Source organism: Leucoraja erinacea, chromosome 5 (genome assembly GCF_028641065.1).
Source record: "Leucoraja erinacea ecotype New England chromosome 5, Leri_hhj_1, whole genome shotgun sequence".
NCBI lineage: Eukaryota > Metazoa > Chordata > Chondrichthyes > Rajiformes > Rajidae > Leucoraja > Leucoraja erinaceus.
In genome coordinates this window covers 58,539,742-58,563,941 of record NC_073381.1, presented here as the reverse complement: position 1 = coordinate 58,563,941, position 24,200 = coordinate 58,539,742, and the positions used below count along the sequence as shown (strand labels likewise).

Genomic DNA, 24,200 nt, shown 5'->3' with positions numbered 1-24,200 from the left:
TTGGATACAATGAATGTTGTTATTTTGTTGATAACTGACAAATCTGTAATAATTCCCCAAATAAATTTTATTATCCAATGTTGCGATAAAAGCAGCCCCTGTTTAATATCTACTTAGTAATTTTTTAAACCACACAATAACTCTAACCCATGGCAAAACTAAAGCCTCTAAATTCATTCTGTTTATACAAATCACAAACCAGACACAGATACTTGTATGACTTTCGAAATAAAGGAAACGTCTAAAACATATTTAAAAATAAATGTATGCAGTTTTGTTATTTGATGTAGAAATCCAATTTTCAGCATTGCAGCTGAAAGATTAAATTCAATGTTTCATTATTAATTCCTTGAATTCTCTATCTTGATGAATGCTGAGAGAGAAGGATTCAAGAGTAAACCACGAAACAAGAACCAGGTTCCATCAATAATCTAAAATTGCAGTAATTATCTTTTTTACTGATAAGCCTTGTGAATGTAGTTAATTTCATAGGTCGGGGGTTGGTGGATACTATCTCTCTAATTTGTAAGTTCAAACATCAGCCTTGCTATCAGAGAAAAGCAAATACAACCCACTGAATCCACAACAGTGTGAGGGTATATTAAACCTCCAAATATCCTCGGTCAATCTTGAACCACTTCTGAAATCTAGTTGCAATCTGGCATATTAGGTACATGATTAATCTTTCAGCAGGTATAATATATTGTATTGAGAAACTAGGAAATGGGTGATAAATGCTCAGGAAATATTTATAAATACAGTCAGTATTGGCACGTTTTTCATTAGTTCTGTCATTTGTGATAGGATATAAAACAAAGTATTAAATTTGAAGCAAGTCCTTGTTATACATGAAATATTAAGCTGCCAAATGTTTCAGCAGAACAGCAAACAATGGTCTTTCAATACCTGTAAAGTGAATACTGTTCACATGTTAGCATTCAAAACATAGTGAAGTTAAAATAACACAGATATAGAAGTGTTACAAATTGAAGGATGCTGCTTCAATGTGCAGTATAATGTGGATAAATGTGAGATTATCCATTTTGGTGGTAAAAACAGGAAAGCAGACTATTATCTAAATGGTGGCCGATTAGGAAAAGGGGAGATGCAGCGAGACCTGGGTGTCATGGTACACCAGTCATTGAAAGTAGGCATGCAGGTGCAGCAGGCCATGAAGAAAGCGAATGGTATGTTAGCTTTCATAGCAAAAGGATTTGAGTATAGGAGCAGGGAGGTTCTACTGCAGTTGTACAGGGTCTTGGTGAGACCACACCTGGAGTATTGCGTACAGTTTTGGTCTCCAAATCTGAGGAAGGACATTATTGCCATAGTGCAGAGAAGGTTCACCAGACTGATTTATGGGATGTCAGGACCGTCTTATGAAGAAAGACTGGATACTTGGTTTATACTCTCTAGAATTTAGGAGATTGAGAGGGGATCTTATAGAAACTTACAAAATTCTTAAGGGGTTGGACAGGCTAGATGTAGGAAGATTGTTCCCGATGTTGGGGAAGTCCAGGACAAGGGGTCACAGCTTAAGGATAAGGGGGAAATCTTTTAAAACCGAGATGAGAAAAACTTTTTTCACAGAGTGGTGAATCTCTGGAACTCTCTGCCACAGAGGGTAGTTGAGGCCAGTTCATTGGCTATATTTAAGAGGGAGTTAAATGTGGCCCTTGTGGCTAAAGGGATCAGAGGGTTTGGAGAGAAGGCAGGTACGGGATACTGAGTTGGAAGATCAGCCATGATCATATTGAATGGTGGTGCAGGCTCGAAGGGCAGAATGGCCTACTCCTGCACCTAATTTCTATGTTTCTATGTTTCTACAAACTTTTAGTTTGCTTAAGAGTGAAATCTACAAGGGTCTGTTGAAAATATCAATAAATATTGATAGTTCATTCTGGTTTTATTAAAAAAAATGTAACCAGTAGTCCATCATATATAACATATTTCCAATTGATTTTTGGGCCTGAGGAGAACTAACATTGTTATATACTATGATGTTTCATTGATTTCTGATTAAAGTTTCAAAACAGATATCAGCTGTTAGTGTGTCTGTTCCCTGATAGTCTGCACCTGAAACCTAGAGACCTGTTCACTTTTTCTCATTCAATAGCTATGTAAAAACCTACCTTCTTCCTGATCGTTCACGGCCAAGCAAACGCAAGACATCTGTAAAGAAAGCTACAATGGATCCTCATTATAATGAAATCCTGAAGGTAGGTTCATACAAACTTGTGATATAGTCTTTAAAAACTATTTTTTAAACTCACTCACTATAGTATTGTTTGTTTCTATGGAACCCACACACACAGAACTGTGCTTGACTGAAGTTTCATCGAAACTCGGAGATCACCATGTGCTAGCCACCATTCCTGCTATTCCTGGAAAAATGATTAAAACAAGCTTTTCTATGATATTCCCTCTGAAGATTTATTTTGGAGTGGAACCCACCAGTATTAATAATCACAATTGGGTAGCTTAATTTCTCGTGCCCAAAACCTGACAGGTATTTCACCTTTCTGTAAGGGAGTATACTTTTAGATCAAAATAAACTACAGGTACTGAACTGTGTCAACATTTTTTTTGTGGTTTGTCCTGAATGTTTAGCCTGCTGAATCTTCATATAGCTAGTAGAGACTTCATATAAATCTCTGTCACTCTCAATCTTAACATCTTTGTGGTTAACTACCACAAATTATAAAAGACATGAGATTTTATAAATGCATTTCCACTGCTTCAGACTACTCATCTTTTTCTATTATTTTTTTCAGAATGTAGGTCTTGCCAGCAAGGCCAGTATATATTATCTATCCCAGTTGCCCTGAAAGTTATTGTTGGTGAGCCACCTAATTGAACTCTTGCACTCCGTCTGATGATATTTTTCACACTTAAATCCAGCAGGGATATATTTCCTTGTCACAAAAGGAAACTTGGAGGTAAACCTGCAGATAGTGGTGTTCTCATGTACCAGAAGCCCAAGTTATTTTTGGGTAGTAAAGATCACTTGTCCCACAAGTTGATGTAACCAATACAAATAATAGTGTGGCATGTTGTACATGACAGCTACAGCTACAATGTTCTGGTGGTCGAAGGGAATGGATATTTAGGGTGGTGTATGTGGTGTCAATCAAATTAGTTATTTTGTCCAGCATCTTGAATGTTGCTGGAGCCACACTCATCCAGGTAGGTGAAGAGAATAACACCAAGATCCTGAACTGTACCTTGCACTAAATGGAAAAGTTGGGGAGTATCAAAAGGTGAGATATTAACTGTAAACAACTCAGCCTCTGACCAACTCTCACTGCCACTTTATGTATCGTATCTAGATGAGTCTCTGGTTACAAGTGACCTTCAAGATATTGAGGGTTAGGGGCTCAGTCATGGTAGAGGCATTGAATATCGAGGGTAAATGTTTGATGCTATGAATGGTCTTGCCATTTATCATTTCATACCAGAATGATGACTAAGTCTCATCAAATGCAGACGAGGCCCGTTTTATTTACCGCCAAGATGAGAATTGAATTACATATTGTGCAATCATCTGTGAATTACCCTAATGTTGGAATGAAAGTCAATGATGAGGCAGATGCAGGCGTTTGATCCTAGGACACTGCCCTGAGGAACTCTGCAGTTAGCGTTAGGGCTGGGACGATAACATTAAAAAATGCATTCTATGTAATTTTTCTCAAACTCTTATTTGTGACTGTACTGTCAAGTGATAATTTTCCACAGGAGAAGCTCAATTCTAGTAACAAATAAATATATATATATATATATACATGGACATACATTGGACCTTGTACTATCTTATGGTTTGCCTGTGTTAAGCTTGGAGGTCTGTGATAGTGTGTTTTCTGATCACATGCCGGTAATATTTGATGTTGGTTTCTCCAGTGCTGCAGTTAGACCTGTTGCGTCTGCTCGGCGCTGTCGGACCTTTAACCCCTCTGCTGCTGGCCAGTTCTCTGCCGCTTTCAATCAGCTCTGTGCCCCCTCTGCGTCCATTTCCATCGGTACGGAGGAGATTAGTTCTTGGTTCCACTCCTCCTGCAGAACTATTCTCGACTCTGTGGCCCCATTAAAAACTTTGCAGCCCAGAGCTAAACCCGAGCCCTGGTTCAGTGACGCAACTCGTACAGCTCGACGGGAGTGTCGCAGAGCTGAGCGAATGTGGAAGAAGGACAGGCTACAGGTTTTATCGCAAATCCTAAAGGACAGCTGGCGAAACTACCAAAATACTGTTAAAGAGGCAAAAAGATATTATCTCTCTAATATAATAGTGTCTAAGCGTCACGATCCACGTGCGTTATTCAAAACTATTGATTCTGTTTTAAATGCCCCACAGCCTGTCTGCCTGGAAGCATCGCCCGAATTGTGCAACGACTTCCTGCACTTCTTTATAAACAAGGTTGTTTCTATTAGGGCTCTTATCTCAGCTCCTGCCTCAGACCCACCTGTTCCGGCCCCTTGCCTGGTGGCATTTGATAAGTTTGTTCCCCTGACGCTGTCGGGTCTAAAGGATGTGGTTACCCATATCAAGCCATCGGGCTCCCCATGTGATGCTGTCCCTCCTCTTCTTTTTAAAGAGGTCTTCCCGAGCATAGGGCAGTCGGTCCTCGCCATCATAAACAGTAGCTTGTCTTCTGGGGTTGTCCCCGTAAAATTTAAACATGCTGTAGTGCAGCCATTACTCAAGAAACCTGGCCTGGACCAGACTGTCCTGGCCAATTTTAGGCCAATCTCCAAGCTGCCATTTATCTCGAAAATCATGGAGAAAGTAGTTTATGCTCAGCTGAAACTCTTCCTGGATGACCACAACATCCGGCAGGTCTTTCAGTCTGGCTTCAAGGCTATGCATAGCACAGAGTCGGCTTTGCTAAGGGTCTCTAACGACATCCTCCTGGCAAACGACTCCGGTAATTATGTGGTTCTTGTCTTGCTGGACCTATCTGCCGCCTTCGACACTGTGGACCATGGAATATTAATTTCCCGATTACAGCAATAAGTGGGCATCTGTGGCAGTGCCCTGGGATGGTTCAGGTCCTATCTGGCAGATAGAACCATGCGTGTAAGCCTTGGTGGCTTTGAATCCTCCTCTGTTCCCTTGGCATATGGGGTTCCACAGGGCTCAATTTTAGGCCCCCTGCTTTTCTCCCTTTATCTACTTCCACTGGGCTCAATTTTAAGAAGGCATGGCATCTCCTTTCACTTTTACCCGGATGATAGCCAGTTGTATATGCCACTCAGGAAAGAAGATAATTATTCCCTAAAATCACTTCTGTCTTGTCTTGAAGACATTAAGTCCTGGATGGCCTTAAACTTTCTGGGACTTAACGAAAAAAAGACAGAAGTGATTTTGTTCGGCCCTAATGGCTGCCGTGAACCTCCCTTTGTTGACTTGGGTCCACTGGCAGTGTTCTTAAAGCCAACAGTTTTAAACCTGGGTTTTATGATGGACGGTGATTTTAAATTAGATAAACAAATAGGCGCAGTGGTTAAGTCCAGCTTCTTTCACCTAAGGAAGCTGGCAAAGGTGAAGCCCATTCTCGAGCGGCAGCATTTTGAAACAGTGATCCATGCCTTTATTTCATCTCGGCTGGATTATTGGAATGCACTCTACTCTGGAGTCTCACGAGCTTCGTTGGCTCGTCTCCAGTTGGTCCAAAATGCTGCCGCTCGCCTTTTAACCGGAACTCGAAAGAGGGAGCACATTACGCCAATTTTGGCCTCCCTTCACTGGCTCCCAGTGCACTTTCGAGTTCATTTTAAAATTCTTTTATTTGTTTTTAAATCATTGAATGGCCTCACCCCGCCTTACCTCTCTGAGCTGCTCCACCTATATGCCTGGTGCCTCAGGTCAGCGGATCAGCTGCTCCTTGAGGTACCAAGGTCTAAGCGGAAGCTCAGAGGGGATAGAGCCTTTTCTGTTGCTGCTCCGGCACTCTGGAACACCTTGCCGCTGCAGATCAGACAGGCCCCTTCACTGTCCATCTTTAAATCCTCCCTAAAAACTCACTTTTATTCACCGGCTTTCGACACTGGCTGAGACATTGTTCCTGTTTTTAGTGCTTTTAATGTCTTTTAATTTTTACTGTTTTTATAGTCCTGTCATCTTAATGGTTTTAGTAGTTTGTAATAACTTTTTGTTGACTTCCCATGTACAGCACTTTGTGGTAACTGATGTTGTCTAAAAGCGCTTTATAAATAAAGTTATATTATTATTTATATATATATATATATATATATATATATATATATATATATATACAAACACACATATATGTGTGTGTGTATTGGTGTATATACACACACACACACACACGTATATATATATATATATATATATAAACATGTATAATGGTTTCATAGGAACTCTCATAATAGATTTAAAAATAATTTAGTTAATGAATTGTTCTTTTTAGTACAAAATACGGAAGCAAGAACTTCAGCGTCGAACACTGAATCTATCTGTGTGGCACAATGATACCCTTGGCCGCAATGTTTTCCTTGGAGAAACTGAGGTGGAGATGAGTAACTGGGATTTTCACAACAACACTCTAAACTGGTATAATTTACACCCCAAGGTAATATTTGCCTTTTGATACTATTATCAAATTTAATACTATTTGTATTTTAACCATACAATTGTTCAATAAGCAGTTCCTTTGAGTGAGTTGATTGTGATTATATTCTGACCTCACTCTAGCTAAGTTCGAAATAGTGGCCAGGAATAGCAGCTGGCCAGCAATATATCGAGAAACACCAGGCAGCAGGTTTCCACTGGAAGAGAGGATGGAATCCTGTTGTGGAAGTGCCCCATGCCTACATAGGGGTGGGATTAGATAATAGAGGAAAGGAGTGCCTTTTGAAGGGTCTAAAGGAGGCCCTCTGGCTCAGCTGGTCCCACAAGGAAACATTTTGTTAAAGTAAAAAGATCAACTTCCCTGGGACCCTTCATGCCCTAGTTCCCCTTCCTGCTGATTTCATCTAGGAAAGCTATGCCTAACTCTCTGATCAGCATCATGGTTAAATTATTAGCAAAACTCCCGTGACTTTTTCATTCCCTGTTGTTGAGAAATGCAAAAAAATGAAAACTTCCAAGGAACTTGCAGGATATTGATGGACCGATCAAGGTTTGTTTCTGCTGCTCTAATATGTTTTCAAAAGAAAAAAATATTTTTTTGGTGTCTGCAAATCTGAAAACAAATAACCTGAATTATTTCAGATAATAACAGGATACAATCTACTCTATGAATAACAGAATGGAACAGTTTATACTGTGTTATTACTAGAGATGCATTTAGCTCTGAAAATAAAATGTTTTTTAAAATCACTTTGGTGGACAGTTGTACACATTGGTGGTGAGTTTAGAGATTTAGTTTAGAGATACAGGAATAGCATGCAAACACCATTCAGACAGAACCAGAATTAAATACTGATTCAAGCAACTGTACCACTGTCCAATCTGTGGCATTTTAACAATGGATGGAAATTGATCCCCAAATCTATTAGGCATGCACCATTTTTAATTTTTTTCCCGTTGGAAAGTCTCTTCTCACCTTCTTAAGTCCAAGGTGGAAAATCTCATATATCCACATTGAAATCCATCGGATGTTGGTTTCCCTTCTTATTCATGTATAGTCTTTCTTTGACTGAATAGCATACAAACAAAGCTTTTCACCTTGGTGCACATGACAATAATAAACTTTTTTCTCCTCACAGAAATATTGAGTAAGCTAATGTCCCCATCCATCTGCCCATCTTAGTGAGATGGCATAGATAATGGGCTTTCTTTCTCATCACTTCAGCATGATGAATGCGGTTAATAATTACTGTGTACACACAGATCCTTGGGTGGGGTAAAAAAAGGCATCAGAAGCTACATACAACCATTTAGCATACCAGTCTTCTGCTTTTCAGTCTAATTGAGTCAATAACTTCCCTCCCATTCCATGAGCTTTAACTAAGATTTTCTTAGGGGTGATTTAATTAATATCCTTTTGGAAATCCCTATGAATTACAAAAAACAAATCAATTAAGTTAATGAGGTCCATCAGACACAATCTTTATAAATCTACTAGACCAAGTGCAGACCCGTTGGGTCTGTTCCCCCAACGTGCGGTTGAGGGTGGGGGGAGACGGCATGCAGCGTCACACACTAACTATCCCCCGCCCCCCCACCCCCACTGGACAGCGCAGACCCGGTGGGTCAAAGGGCCTGTTTCCGCGCTGTATCTCTAAACTAAACACTATCATTAATAATTTCTTGACAACTGTAGTTCGGTTAACAGTCTACAGTTTTCCAATTTCTATCTCTCACCTTTCTCAAACACCAGAATTAATGGAGTTTTCTTAATCTTACTGAACAATTCTCAAATTGAGAAAACTTTGATAGATTAGATTATAGTTAGACATCCACCATTTCAATGAATTAGAAACGTAGACATTTGGCCCTTCGAGCCTGCACCACTGATCATGGCTGATCATCCAACTCAGTATCCTGTACCTGCCTTCTCTCCATACCCCCTGATCCCTTTAGCCACAAGGACCACATCTAACTCCCTCTTAAATATAGCCAATTAACTGACCTCAACTACCTCCTGTGGCTGAGAATTCCACATATTCACCACTCTCTGTGTGAAAAATGTTTTTCTCATCTCGGTCCTAAAAGACTTCCCCCTTATCCTTAAACTGTGACCCCTTGTTAACATATAACATATAACAATTACAGCACGGAAACAGGCCATCTCGGCCCTACAAGTCCGTGCTGAACAACTTTTTTTCCCTTAGTCCCACCTGCCTGCACTCATACCATAACCCTCCATTCCCTTCTCATCCATATGCCTATCCAATTTATTTTTAAATGATACCAATGAACCTGCCTCCACCACTTCCACTGGAAGCTCATTCCACATCGCTACCACTCTCTGAGTAAAGAAGTTCCCTCTCATATTACCCCTAAACTTCTGTCCCTTAATTCTGAAGTCATGTCCTCTTGTTTGAATCTTCCCTATTCTCAAAGGGAAAAGCTTGTCCACATCAACTCTGTCTATCCCTCTCATCATTTTTAAGACCTCTATCAAGTCCCCCCTTAACCTTCTGCGCTCCAGAGAATAAAGACCTAACTTATTCAACCTATCTCTGTAACTTAGTTGTTGAAACCCAGGCAACATTCTAGTAAATCTCCTCTGTACTCTCTCTATTTTGTTGACATCCTTCCTATAATTGGGCGACCAAAATTGTACAACATACTCCAGATTTGGTCTCACCAATGCCTTGTACAATTTTAACATTACATCCCAGCTTCTATACTCAATGCTCTGATTTATAAAGGTTAGCATACCAAAAGCTTTCTTTACCACCCTATCTATATGAGATTCCACCTTCAAGGAACAATGCACGGTTATACCCAGATCCCTCTGTTCAACTGTATTCTTCAATTCCCTACCATTTACCATGTACGTCCTATTTTGATTTGTCCTGTCAAGGTGTAGCACCTCACATTTATCAGCATTAAACTCCATCTGCCATCTTTCAGCCCATTTTTCCAAATGGCCTAAATCACTCTGTAGACTTTGGAAATCCTCTTCATTATCCACAACACCCCCTATCTTGATATCATCTGCATACTTACTAATCCAATTTACCACACCTTCATCCAGATCATTGATGTACATGACAAACAACAAAGGACCCAACACAGATCCCTGAGGCACCCCACTAGTCACCTGCCTCCAACCCGATAAACAGCCATCCACCATTACCCTCTGGCTTCTCCCATTCAGCCACTGTTGAATCCATCTTGCTATTCCTGCATTTATACCCAACAGTTGAACCTTCTTAACCAACCTTCCATGAGGAACCTTGTCAAAGGCCTTACTAAAGTCCATATAGACAACATCCACTGCTTTACCCTCGTCAATTTCCCTAGTAACCTCTTCAAAAAATTCAAGAAGATTAGTCAAACATGACCTTCCAGGCACAAATCCATGTTGACTGTTCCTAATCAGACCCTGTTTATCCAGATGCTTATATATATTATCTCTAAGTATCTTTTCCATGAATTTGCCCACCACTGAAGTCAAACTAACAGGTCTATAATTGCTAGGTTTACTCTTAGAACCCATTTTTAAACAATGGAACAACATGCGCAGTACGCCAATCGTCGGGGACTATTCCCGTTTCTAATGACATTTGAAATATTTCTGTCATAGCCCCGGCTATTTCTACACTAACTTCCCTCAATGTCCTAGGGAATATCCTGTCAGGACCTGGAGACTTATCCACTTTTATATTTTTCAAAAGTGTCAGTACTTCTTTTACTTTGAACCTCATAGTATCCATAGCTACTCTATTAGTAGTTTCTAGTAGTTTCCCTTACCTCACATAATTCAATATCCTTCTCCTTGGTGAATACCGAAGAAAAAAAATTGTTCAATATCTCCCCCATCTCTTTTGGCTCTGCAGATAGCTGTCCACTCTGTCTCTCCAATGGACCAATTTTATCCCTCATTATCCTTTTGCTATTAATATAGCTGTAGAAACCCTTTGGATTTACTTTCACCTTACTTGCCAAAGCAACCTCATATCTTCTTTTAGCTTTTCTAATTTCGTTCTTAAGATTCTTTTTACATTCCTTATAATCCTCAAGCACCTCATTTACTTCATGCTGCCTATAATTATTGTAGATCTCCCTCTTTTTCCGAACAAGATGTCCAATTTCCCTTGAAAACCAGGGCTAAGTTCTGGACTTCCCCAACATCGGGAACAATCTTCTAGCCTGTCCAAACCCTAAAGAATTTTGTAAGTTTCTATAAGATCCCCCCTCAATCTTCTAAATTCTAGCGCGTACAAGCCGAGTCTACCCAGTCTTTCTTCATATGAAAGTCCTGCCATCCCAGGAATCAGCCTGGCGAACCTTCTCTGTACTCCCTCTATGGCAAGAATGTCTTTCCTTAAGTAGTTTACTTAATTTAAAAGAGCCATCTCCTGGTGTCTCTCCTGGAGCAACACTACTCCCATGGTAAAATATTTTCTTATCCTTTTCATGCCCAACCAACTATTCCCAAAATAGACATAAAATGCTGGAGTAACTCAGCGGGTCAGGCAGCATCTCCGGAGAAAAGGAATAGGTGATACTTCAGGTTGAGACCCTTCATCAGAGGCACCTATACGTTTTCTCTAGAGTTACTGCCTGACCCGTCTAGTTTCTCCAGCATTTTGTGTCTATCTTCGGTGTAATCCAGCATCTGCAGTTCCTTCCTACACAACGTTTCCCAGTCTTTGCTCCCTGCAAAAAGCATCCAGGTGCTCCTTCTACTTCCCATATCCTGGATGAGTTTCTCATTAAATTAGGTGAATATTTACTTGATTTCTCAGATATGCTGACTGACAGACATCTCCAAACTGAAATGGTGCCATTTTTATATTTAGAATGTTTAATATTTTTTAACTGACAAGAAAATAACATTGAAAATCCAAACCTTTGGACAAATTTATTTGAAAATAAAATGCTCAAAGTGCCCAGGATTGTGATACTATGTGTATAAAACCGTTTCTCCTGTTTTTGATAGTTCTAGAAAGTTACCGTGGTACACTCTGTAAAAACCTCTAGGCTTATTAAGTGTGCACAAATATACACAATCGAGCACTCGTGTTCATTGGAAGGTGTAATGAGGATTATACCAAGCAACAACCTGCTGAGAGTTACACTACTAAACAACAGTTGTTGCATTCTGGAGATACAAAAGCAACAGATGCTGTAAAGCCTGTGTAAAAAGCAAAGTTCTAGAGGCACTCAGCACATTTTGGGTTGGGACGCTAATTCAGACTGCTGAAATGTTCAGTTTCAGTTTAGTTTATTGTTACATGTACCGAGCTACAGTAAAAAAAACTTTTGTTGCGTGCTATCCCGTCAGCAGAAAGACAATTCAAGTTCAAGTTTGTGTTGCAATATGAGATGACAATCAAGCCATTTACAGAGTAAATACATAATAAAGCAATAATGCTTAGTGCAAGGTAAAGCCAGCAAAGTTCAATCAAGGATAGTCTGAGGGTCACCATTGAGGCAGATTGTAGTTCATCACTGCTCTCTGGTTGTGGTAGGTGGGAAGAAAGCTGGAAATGAGAGGTGGGGGAGGGGTAAAGCTTGGCAAGTGATAGGTTGTTACATGTGGGGGGGGTGTGGGTTTAATTTAGCCACCTCTCATGCCGTTGCAGAGGAGGTCACAGTAGGAGAACTGATTGCAACAGACAAAATTGAAAGAGATGGAAGTGAACCTTTGTCTCATCTGGAAGGGCCACTAGGGTGGAAGGCCCTGGACAGAAGTGGGAAATGAGGTGTAGGGAGGTGTTATATCTCCTGTGATTGCAGGGGATTGCACCTTGAGAGGGGGGTGTATTGATGGAAAGGTAAGAGCGTACCAAGGAGTTGCAGAGAGAGTGGTCTCTACAGAATACAGAAAGGAGAGATGTGACTGGTGAGGGTATCACATTGAAGATGGTGGCAATGTCAAAGAATATGCAGAGGCTGGTGAGGTGTCAGATGCAGATTAGGAGACTTGGGTGAGGGCTTCATCCACAACAGCAGCGGGGAAACCATAATTTCTGAAGGAAAATGACATATTGGATGTCCTAGAGCCGACAGCCTCTATGTGGGAGCAGATGTGGTGGAGATGGAGATCTTTGTCCTAAGGGATGGTATCCTTACAAGAGGTAGGGTGGGAGAAGGTGTGGTCAAGGTAACTGGGAGTCAGTGGGTTTATGGTAGATGACAGTAGTCTGTCCCCTGTGACAGACAGAGAGAAATTAAGAAATTGGGGAGAGGAGTCAAAGGTAGTCCAAGTGAATTTGAGGGCAGGGTGGTAGTTATTTCTACCTGCATCTCTCTTTTTAATTTATCCTCCCTACCCCAGCGTTGTTTTTTGTAATTGCAGGTCAATTAATTGAAATTGTAGGAAATTCCTTTATAAAGCTATAAACCCCCACAAAAAAAAACATTTAGAATGTGATTTTACTGATAGCTGTCACCTACATCAGCATGTCTATGAATAATCTATCTAGCTTCTACAGATGTACTAGAGAGAGTATACTGATGAGTTGCTCTGCAGCCTGCTATGACATTTGGTCTGCATTTTGAATATCTGAAACTGCAGAGTAGTTAATTCTACCGAGTCCAAGACAGAATCATTACTTTGTTCCATCCAGTCTATGATGCATTGCATTATGATACATTGGCTTGAAGTATTGTCTAAAGATACTAGTATTTTTGGTATTGCCAATGATGGCTGTGTCCCTGGTCATTCCCTTTTCTCTCTTCTACAAACTGGGAGAAGATGCAGTTGCTTGAAAATCCAGATATCATACTTAGGATCAGCTTCTGCCCCACAGTTATCAAACTCCTGTACTCTTAATGCTAGCTCATTCAGTTATTCCATTACTGAAGTATAGTATTTTTTTACTAATTCAGATTGCACTCCAACCTTTGCACAATTCTGCTGTTCTTGCATTATTGTGCAGTTATTGTAATAATTGTTTACTCGGTCAGCTTCATGTGTAGCATGTATTTCATTGCACCCTGGTGAATGTGACTGTAAACTAATCTAAATCTGAAAGTCACGTCTTGGTACCCAGTATCTGTGATGCAACTTCTGTGTAATTCCAGCCATCCAACTTACCTGAAGGAAGCATTAACCAAGGAGAAGTTCATGTGGCACTCAAATATGTTCCAGCAGATGCAACAGGTATGCTTGCTTTCATTAGTAACAAACTTTCAATGAATGAGTGCATAAAAGTTCTTACAAATTCAGTGTGTTTAAAAAAAAAAATCATGCATAATATTAGAACAACCGATGTCCAAAATATTTATTCAGGCCATCTGGGGCTGCAAAATGATAATTGTGACCAATTTATGTACAGCATAGTTTATTTTACAATAAGCTTCATTGTAACCTGCCTCACCTTATGAAAATATAACACTGGTATCTTGTTTTGCAATGTAATTGTATATTTTCAAGATTACAATTGTTTCAGATAAAAGAAGATATTCAGTTGTGACCCTTGCTGTAATATCATCTTTACCATTATAATGATGGCATTCAAGGTTAAAAGAACATTTTACTGAAGATTCAAGATGATGCAGTTGAATAAGTCTCTGATCACAGAAACCTATTCTCAGGAGAAAATTGCCTGAATTATAACCAAAGCTTTCAATTCTCTCTTGGTGCTCCAGTTAATTTTGTTTTCAATCTGAAAACAGTTTCTTGATCCCTCATGTTCTGCAGTTAATTGAAATGCATGTACAGTCATAGCTTGGCTCCCCAGCTCGTACAGAACTTGACAAACACAAGTTAATGAAGTACTCCAGTTAACCAAGTTGTGTAATGAGAATAAACACCAGCTCATTCATTGAAACTTTAATGATATAATTACTATTCTTCAAGCAATTAATATATCACTGACCATTCATATTTGCACTCATGGGCATTGAACTTGATGTGGCCCTGGGCACAAGGGTTACTTCTAAGTAATGTGTAGGAAGGAACTGCAGATGCTGGTTTAAACTGAAGACAGACACAAAATGCTGGAGTAATTCAGCGGGACGGGCAGCATCTCTGGAGAGAAGGAATGGGTAATGTTTCGGGTCGAGACCATTCCTTCTCAGCAGAGATGCTGCTTGTCCCGCTGACTTACTCCAGCATTTTGTATCTATCTTTTTGTTAGTGATGTGCCTTATTACTGGGCTTGTATTGTACTGTGAATTGAAGATAGCATTGCTGCACAATGCACACAACCATCACTTGTGATCTCGATTCACTTCCATTTACCCGAGCTGGATGCAGGTGGTGAATGAGTTATATCTAGACCCAGGAGACACTGGTGAAACTGCAGCAGCACAATGTTGTAAAGCCTTGCAGCAGACAAGGCTTGGAATGCCACCTCATGTCCTACCAAACCTTTCAAAAATGTGAAATGCTTCTGTATTTAGTGTGTTAGGAACTATTAAACTTACTTTCTATTATAAAAAAAACCCTCAAATATTTAGTAATAAAAAACGATTGAAACACACACTAAAAGTAATGAGCAGAATTTATTTTTTCACAACTAATCCACAAAGTTGTGATTCCTATACCAGATCCAGTGGGGGTGGTTACAAGGAGACAAGTACTGACAAACTGGGAGCTGGCAATATGAGTGGGTTCCATGCAAGTCCACTGAGTTGAGTAACAGATATGGTGGCATCCCCAATTCAGTATATTTCAAACCTAGTGGGCCCATGCAATTCTGGGACTTGCTTGGTGAACAGGAATTGGTGGTATCAGTTTGCAACAGAATAGATAGCTTGATAAGGCTCAATGTGCTAAAGAGGATGGCTTTAAATTTTGACCATACCATGATTTGAATGAGAATGTACGGAAACTGATTTATTGATGTTTTAGTGATAGAATTGGTGTTGCCCATTATTTCAAGCACTTAATATATCACTAATTATTTGTCATTTGTAAATACCTATAGAAGGGAATAAATCACTGAGCGGTGAAGTTCATATATGGCTGAAAGGAGCAACACAATTGCAACAACTAAAGCCTGGCGGCGTAGATTCATTCATAAGGTGGTAAGTTGTGTTAGAACTGGAACTTTTATTACCACATAAAAATAAAAAAGGATATACAGGTACAATCAAAATGTTTAATACCTGCAGTAAATTTCAGATAGAAGATGCAAGAGACTGTACTTGTTGGAATTTTGAACAAAAAAACATGCTGGGACCCTTCTTCAGACGGATTAATTTCAGATAATTCTGTAGAGCTTATGTCTTCAAAGCTACAATTTGCAATAGAATCTATGTTCTTTTTGGGATTTACCAAGACGATAATGTCTATAAGAAATTAATTTAATATTTTCAGTTCATGTATTAATCGTACTGCACTAGTGAATTAATAAGAGAAAACAATGAGATGACAGAATAATTAAATAGGCATTTTTCCAATCTTCACTGTAAACAATACAAGTAGCATTCCAAAAATAATTGTAAATCTGGAATTGGAAATGAGGGAGGAACTTAAGAAAATTAAAATCATCAAAGCAAAGGTACTGAGCAAATCGTTAAAGCCAGGACGACAAGACTGGGTCCTGATGGACTGCATTGTAGGATCTTAAAAGAAGTGGCCTGTGGGGTAGATGATGTGTTATATTTATGGATAATTCCTATAGAATGGAAAACAGTGAGTGTAGATCTTTTATTTTAAAAAAGGGAGATGGGAAGCATGAAGCAACGAGCCTAGTAGCTTAGCATCAGTGTTGGAAAAAGAAAATGCAAAATCAATGTGCTTGTGTGAAAGACACCATGCTTGACTAATTTATTTAAGTTCTTTGAACATGTGCTTCACATAAGGAGGTACTGATCGATGTACTATATTTAAATATGGATACAAGATGGGCAGGAAACTGATTTGCCATAAATAGGCCTTTTTTTCTGATTAGTAAAACAAGTCATGTTCTATGGACATGCTAGGGCCTAGTGTTTATTTCAGATGTATTTAGATAACCTAGATGAAGACAATCAATACAGTATATGGCTGCTTCAGTTGTTGATGTTTCAACTGAAAGGTAGAAAGAAATGCTATGAAGAGGAGGTGCAGAGAGAGAGATGAATTCTTCAAATGTGTGGGCAAAAGTCTGGCAAATAGAATAGTATGTGAAAAATGTGACATTTTCATCTTGGCAGGAAAAAATAAAAAAGAGGCTTTTTACCTAAATGGTGAGAAATTGCAGAGATCTGGGTGCCCTATGCATGATTTGCAAAGGTCTTGTATGCAAGCACAGCAAGTAATTAGGATAAACTTACAGGACGTTGTCAGTGCTCAGGAGAATTAAACATAAAGGTTGGGTGGTTATGCTGCATACAGTATTGGTCTCCTTTAAAGAATTATGCTAATGCATCAAAAGCAGTTTAGAGAAGGTTTATTGGACACATTGCTGAAAATGGGCAGGTTGTCTTGTGAAGAATGGTTGGACAGGCTGAGTTTGTATCTGCGGGAGATTCTGAGAGAGATAATTTGATTGAAACAGAAAATCCAGCATAGAATACAGGGTAGATGTAGAGATGGAGAAGCAAGAATCTGCAGATGCTGGAATTTTAGTAAAAATCAAATATCTGAGGAACTCAGCAGGTGGGGCAGCATCTACCGAGGGTAAGAGTTGGGACTTTTCGTCAGATTGATGGCGTAGGAGGATCAAATAAATATGTTCCTCGAGACTGGGAGATGAATAGAGAATGTAATATGGAGGAGGAGAAAGGAAGAGGGTGGCTAGGATGATGAGAGATGAGGAGAGAAATATGTGCACACTGTCTCGGTGATGGTGAAATTCATCAGATGCTTCTTTCTCGAAGAAGCATTTATGGGTTAAATAACGAGCCAATCATTTCTTGCCATTGATGTCAACAAATCAAAAGTTATTGGCATGTGGGAGAAGACACATTTATAGAGCTAATTGGGGATATGGTGGGGGCAGTGGTCCAAATGGGACTGATGGGATTGTACTGCTGGTATCTGGCATGGGTATGATGGGCCAAACAGCCCTCTTCTAAGCTTTAATTCTACAGTAGCTACAAAAATGAGTGGGTAAATGGCAGATGATGTTTAACCTCAGCAAGTGTAATGTGTTGCACTTTGGGAGGTTGAATGTAAGGGGAAAATATGCAATTAACGGCCATACCTGTAACAGTGTTGATGTGCAGAAGGATCTTGGGATCCATCCATAACATCCTGAAAGTTGCAACGCATGTAGATAGTGGTAAACATAGAAACATAGAAATTAGGTGCAGGAGTAGGCCATTCGGCCCTTCGAGCTTGCACCGCCATTCAATATGATCATGGCTGATCATCCAACTCAGTATCCCGTACCTGCCTTCTCTCCATACCCCCTGATCTCCTTAGCCACAAGGGCCACATCTAACTTCCTCTTAAATATAGCCAATGAACTGGCCTCAACTACCCTCTGTGGCAGAGAGTTCCAGAGATTCACCACTCTCTGTGTGAAAAAAGTTCTTCTCATCTAAAGAAGGTATATGGTACACTTGCCTTCATTTGTCAAAGTATTTATGGGTCAAGAAGTCCTGATACAGTGAGACGCTGGACAGATTTGGATTGTTTCGCTAGAACACCAGAGGTTGTGGGGAGACCTGATAGAAAAATATAAAATTATGAGAGACATCAATTGGATGGACAGTCAGAACCTTTTTGCTCAGGGTGAAAATGTTCAACACTAGAGGGCATAGTTATAAGGTGAGTAGGAGAAAGTTTAAAGAAGCTGATTGGTGTAAGTTTTTTTTTACACAGACAGTGGTGAGTGCCTGGAATGCGCTGCTGAGAGTGGTGGTGAAGTCAAATATGATAGTGATGTCTAAGAGACTTTGATAGGTACATGAATATGCAGGGAATGAAGGGGTACAGATTATCTGCGGGCAGGTATACGTTGATCTTGGCATCATGTTCGGTACAGATATCATGTGTCTAAGGGCCTGTTCCTGTGCTTAATCGTTCTATGTTCTAATTCAAAACAGCTGATAATTCCAAGAAATAAAAATTTAGTTGTAAATCAGTTGTAAAATCACCAATAACTAGGTAGGAGGAACCAAGAGTTAATTTCTGCCTGACAATACCATATATATTTGGTATTAAACTAATGTAGCTGCAATATAAATTGATTTATTACAAGAGAAGAAACAGGTGAATATAATTTGGATTGGTGAGAACACAATGTCCAAAGATCAGGTTAAAATTCATCTCGACTCGTATGTTCTAAATTATGATTGATTGCAGATGTAGGGGATTAAGTTGTTCAAAAACATGCAAAATCAGCGTACATTGCCAAACAAGATAAAATTAAAGGAAGAATTGAAAAGCAAAAATTGCATATGCTTTAAGAATGAATTAAGAAATGAAAATGTTGGGAAAGGCCTAGGCCAACCAGCATCCCAGGACAGAGAACCAGAGTTAGCATTGCCAGCTGTTAGCATAGTTTTGATAAAACGGCATTGATATTAAACATTAACTCAGGTTCTCTTTCTACAAATACTGTCTGAATTGCTGAGTATTTCCAGCATCGTCATTTTTTTTAAATTTCCAGAAGAAATAAACTGATTTGGGGATTGGTAGTTGATGTAATTTTACAAAGTTAGTAAAATTCTCAATATTGGTCATAAGAGCAGAACATCCAGTGATTTGATACATTTAAAGGTAAAGATATAGGTGTTAACTTATTTACTTTTTACTTGATGAACATTCCCTTGTGTGTGCACATGCAGATACACACACCCGAGACTGGAAAAAATAATCATCTTCACAATAATAGAAGGAAACTAATCTGATGTTAATAGATGCAAGATTATTGATAAATATTGAAAGATATATCCACTGGATTGGTGATTAATATTGAAAGGGTGAAAGGGGTGGCTAGAAAAAAAAGCTGCAACTATATAGGAACCTGGTGAAATATTGAAGATAAACAAAGCAAATGATATGGTCTTTGTGAATTAAAAACTCTTCCCAGCAGATTACAAATTGCAGCACATTGCAATGACTTTTCTTAACAGACTTGTTTCACCTTATGTGAAGCTAGAATTTGTAAAATACTGAATTTTGTTAGTTTTTATCTCTTCAAAATATTAAGTATCTCTGCTGTATAAAGTGTTTGCATAAATTCTATGTAAAAATTATACTTTGTTTACATTGGCATCTACCGTAATGTGAATGTGTGTGGTTGAATTTGAACCACAATTTCATTCACTGATTTCTATAGGCAAGTGTAAAAACTAAACTTATTTTACATTATTTTCTCATTGCCATTTTTCTTCAAGTTATATTTTACCAGACACTAGAAAGAAAAGCAGGCAGAAGACCCGAGTGGTAAAGAAATCTTTAAATCCCATCTACAATCACACAATGGTATATGACGGATTCAGGTTGGATGAAATAATGGAGGCCTCTGCAGAATTATCCATTTGGGACCATGAAACATTTACCAATCAGTTTCTTGGTGGTGTGCGCCTTAACATGGGCACAGGTATTAACAATTTTATTTGCAATTTTCTGGGTATAATTTGCTTAACACATTGCAATGCTGTGAAAGATAGATGTTTAGAGAACTGATTCAAAATATTTCTTAAAATTTACCATTAACTGGAGAGTTGCTATTTTATGCGCAATATTTCTATATATATTATCTGAGAAAGCAAAGAGCTGCTCTGTCTCATGTAGCAGTTAGAGTGAAATTTTTGATATGCATTATTCCTTTGGGAACCTATTTCCCATTTCATGCTAACATTGCAATATGTTACACAATATACAACAAACTATCCTAATTTCCCAGTCTTCCAATTAATTTTAGAATCTGTTTACTGCCATCATTAAGTAAATGCTCACAAAATACTGTTTGCATTCAAATTTTGGCTTTTTATGTATGCAAACATATAAACAATTTAAAATAAATTAAATCAATAAAATGCATTGTGTTAGATTTTAGGTAATTGGAATGCAAGATCTAGGGATTGCCATATTGTAATATAGCCCAGTTGTAGACTTTATTTCACTCCTTTCTGTCATAGTCAGGAGAGTTTATTGTCATGTGTCCCAGATAGGACAATGAAATTCTTGCTTGCTGCAGCACGACAGAATATTGTAAGCAAAAATACAGAACAGTTCAGTTCAATATATACATAGCAATCCAGATTAAAACCATTTTTGTATATCTTATTATCATGCAAACTTTTTTTCTTGCTTTCAATACATTTTGAGAAAATACATGCCTAGTTATTTAAGGGAAATGAAAAAGCACCTTTTATCTTCTGCTGATGTGAAAACATCACAATTATTGTCTATGATATAAATGGAAACTTGGCCAGGTCATTCAATCCCAGAAAAATAAACAATAGTGGATGAGTTTAATCGCTAAGGCTGCTTTCAGCCTGTACATTGATTTTGATTGCAATGTAATTTTGCCTTGAAGTAAATTAAAGCACACACAAGTGCTGTCGGGCTTACCTTATTGTGCACAACTTCCTACATTTTTCTCTCTGCCCCTATTTGTTCTTCTTCCTCTTCCTGTTTAGCTTAAGCCTTCCTTTAAAGCAATTTTATTTGCTCTAACCGCTACATGTTTCTGTTCCAATCATTTCTAAAATAATTCTGCAACAAATATAAGTGCATTTAGGGGTGACAGAGTTAGAAGGGCCACTGCTTCACAGCACCAAAGAGCCAGGTTCAATCCTGACCTTGGTTGTATGTGTGTCAAGTTTGCACGTTATCCTTGTGACGGTATGAGAGACAAAGACAGTACAGGGTTATTGGCTGTTGATGGTCAGTGGACTAAAGGGCCTGTTTCTTCATGCTGTATCTCTTTATGACTGCCATTTTAATTTAATAAAATTGAAAGATTAGCGTAGATTAGCTTAAATTCCAAATGGGATGCATTTCTCTTCAATGCTGTTTGATTGTAATTCCCATCTCTTAAGCAGAAGATGGCAAGTACAAGTCCTGAAACATCATAGTTTATTACAGTTCAAAGTAGTTCATCAAATATGTTTGAAAATTCTGAGCGTGAATGATTCAAATTATTTTTATGTCCGTTTCTTTTCCTATAGGACATAGCTATGGCCAAATTGTGGATTGGATGGATTCCAGTGAAGAAGAGACTGCTATCTGGAAGGACATGATAGACAAACCAAATGAATGGGTGGAAGCAATACTGCCTCTCAGGTCGACTATGACAAAAAGGAAGTGAAGAACTTTAGTTACTGATTCAATTGGTTTGACATAGTCAAACTTACGAGTTAGCAACAATTGCAAACATTATGCTTTCTGAACTTTTATCAATTAATTTCATTTTTGAGGGGTGATGGGTATTAGACAGTTTATTAAATATTGAACAAATATATGACTAAATCAACAGGATTATTTGAAGAATGAAATATACTTGGTATTTGACACTTCATTTCAGAAGATGCTGATTAGCATGAAATGTGTATGAAAGACAATATTAAGAAATTGAAAAAAATTTGGAAAATTTAAAGCATGATGAAAAACAGGTTAACGTTTGTTGAAAGGTGAAGATTGTGTTGAGGTTGTGTGCAGTGTTTAAAAAAAGGTTAAAGAATGGAACCAATTTTCATTAATAAAACTCATCGGCAATGAAATTTTAAATACAATATTGGAATAGTTGAATAAGTATGTATCTTTTCTCACAGCAAAATAATTAGGCAAGCAATTTATATACATCATGATTGTGTTGTTTCATATATTAAAATATTGCATCTCTTATTTTTCAAATGTGTAGTATGACTAATCATTCAAAATTATAGGGTGAATACACATGCAAAATCCAGTATTTGAAAAAGACTAATTGAGCATAGATTCAAAGTAAATTAAATCTCCAAGTTCGTTAAGGAAAATACATTTCAAATCTGTAACTAATATTGTGAATACAAAGAACAAAATACAGGCAGGAGCAGGGCATCAGGTCTGCATTCAGTATGATTATGGCTGGCCTAAACTCATTTTCTGTGCAGTTCCTATAACTCAATCCTTCCAAATCTTTATCCCCCCCCCCCTTAAAAGTATCTAATGATCGGACCTCCACCATCCTTGAGGGCAGATATTCACTGACATTGGAGAGAAAAACCGTACTATGTATTTCAGTTTGAAATGGTTGGCCCCATGACTGGAACTCTCACTTGAAAATAAAATCTCAACATCTGCTCGGTCAAGCTTGCTTAGCATCTTATACACTTGAATAAGGTTATCCTTCATTCTTCTTAACTCCAAGGAACTTAGAGCCAAACTGTCTTGCCTCCCTTGACAGGCCAGCCCTCACTTTCCGTGAATTTCCTTTGGACTGCCTCCAAAGCTATTATATCTTTTTTTGGTAAGAGGACCAAAACTGTGCACAGGATTCCAAGGGTGGCCTCACTTCTTCTTGTTCTATCTGATCGTGCACGGCAGGTTGATTGCATTCGTCCAAACAGGGCGGACCATGTGAAGGTTGCAATCTTCCACCCCGGTGGGCTCACCAACACCTTGCTCAACATGAACAAAACCTCCCTATTTTAAACTCCAACCCCTTTGCAATAAAATATAACGTGTTGTTTCTCTTCTTAACTAGTTGTTTGACCTGCCTGATATCTTTTTGTGATTCATGCATTGGACTATCTAAATCCCTCTGAGCTTCAGTCATTCTCCATCTCAGTAATTCCTCTTCATCAAAGTGCACTTCCCCATACGGAAACATGGCTTACCCATTGACTCGCCTGATGCAACTATACAACCTGAGGATTTCTCTATTTATGATGTGCACTGTATGGAATCCTCAGTCAATGGAAAGACTGTGACAATACATGGAACAGGCCCTTTGGCCCACAATGTCTGTGCCAAATATGATGCCAAGACCAACTCTTATCTGCCTGTTATATCCCTCTATTTCATGCATATCTATATACCTACACTAAAGCCTTTTTCGTCACCTTTTCTGCTACATTGATGTATGTGTCTTAGCTCAATTCTACTCACTGGACCTGAAATACATGTTTATAAAATACTGTCCCTTTTAACTATTGAGGGAATTTACCTCTACTATCTTGCCGGATGTTAACACCTTAAGTTGGTGCCACTAGATAAATTATGCTCAATCGTCAACCCGAGATAGGAAATCCTGATATCATGTTTACCATCACCAGTACCATCACCAGACAATTAAAATTGAATCTGAAATTGAATCATTCAACCCCACTTCAGGAACGTACTCTCCAAATACCTTCAGCAGATTTTCTGCCCCAGGTTGGCCATACCGCGATCAAGTATGCCGAGCGCTCCATCCCGCTCATCTGTTGGTGCTGCTGGCTCTTAGACAGACTGAAATGCAAGGAGAGGACAATGGGAGTAATACCACAGTGGAGGCCAAGGATGTACTTCAGGACTGCCGAAATGGAAGACTGTATAATTTTGTGTGGGTTGTTGGGGACATGCCAAACTTCCCAAGCCTTCTAAGGAAGTAGAGGTGTTAATGTGATTTATTGGCCATTGCTTTGATAATGACATAGTCATTTTTGTTTCATTCCCCTTACATCTAGTGCCAATCTCACTTTTATCCCACAGCTGTTACTTTCATGACTAGCCTTCCTTGTGCACCACATTCTTCATCAA

At 38.8% G+C, this 24,200-nt stretch overlaps 1 protein-coding gene across 1 annotated transcript in view; it reads left to right on the top strand.

Annotated features, from left to right (window-relative positions):
• LOC129697302 (synaptotagmin-like protein 1) overlaps positions 1 to 22,331 on the top strand; it is a 155,504-nt gene extending 133,173 nt beyond the window's left edge. The window contains 6 exon segments of the mRNA XM_055635734.1: positions 2,117 to 2,219; positions 6,426 to 6,587; positions 13,667 to 13,745; positions 15,517 to 15,616; positions 19,865 to 20,070; positions 21,647 to 22,331. Coding sequence (XP_055491709.1) covers positions 2,117 to 2,219; positions 6,426 to 6,587; positions 13,667 to 13,745; positions 15,517 to 15,616; positions 19,865 to 20,070; positions 21,647 to 21,786 — 790 coding nt within the window. The 3' untranslated portion in view covers positions 21,787 to 22,331.
• The last annotated feature ends 1,869 nt before the right edge of the window (positions 22,332 to 24,200 follow it).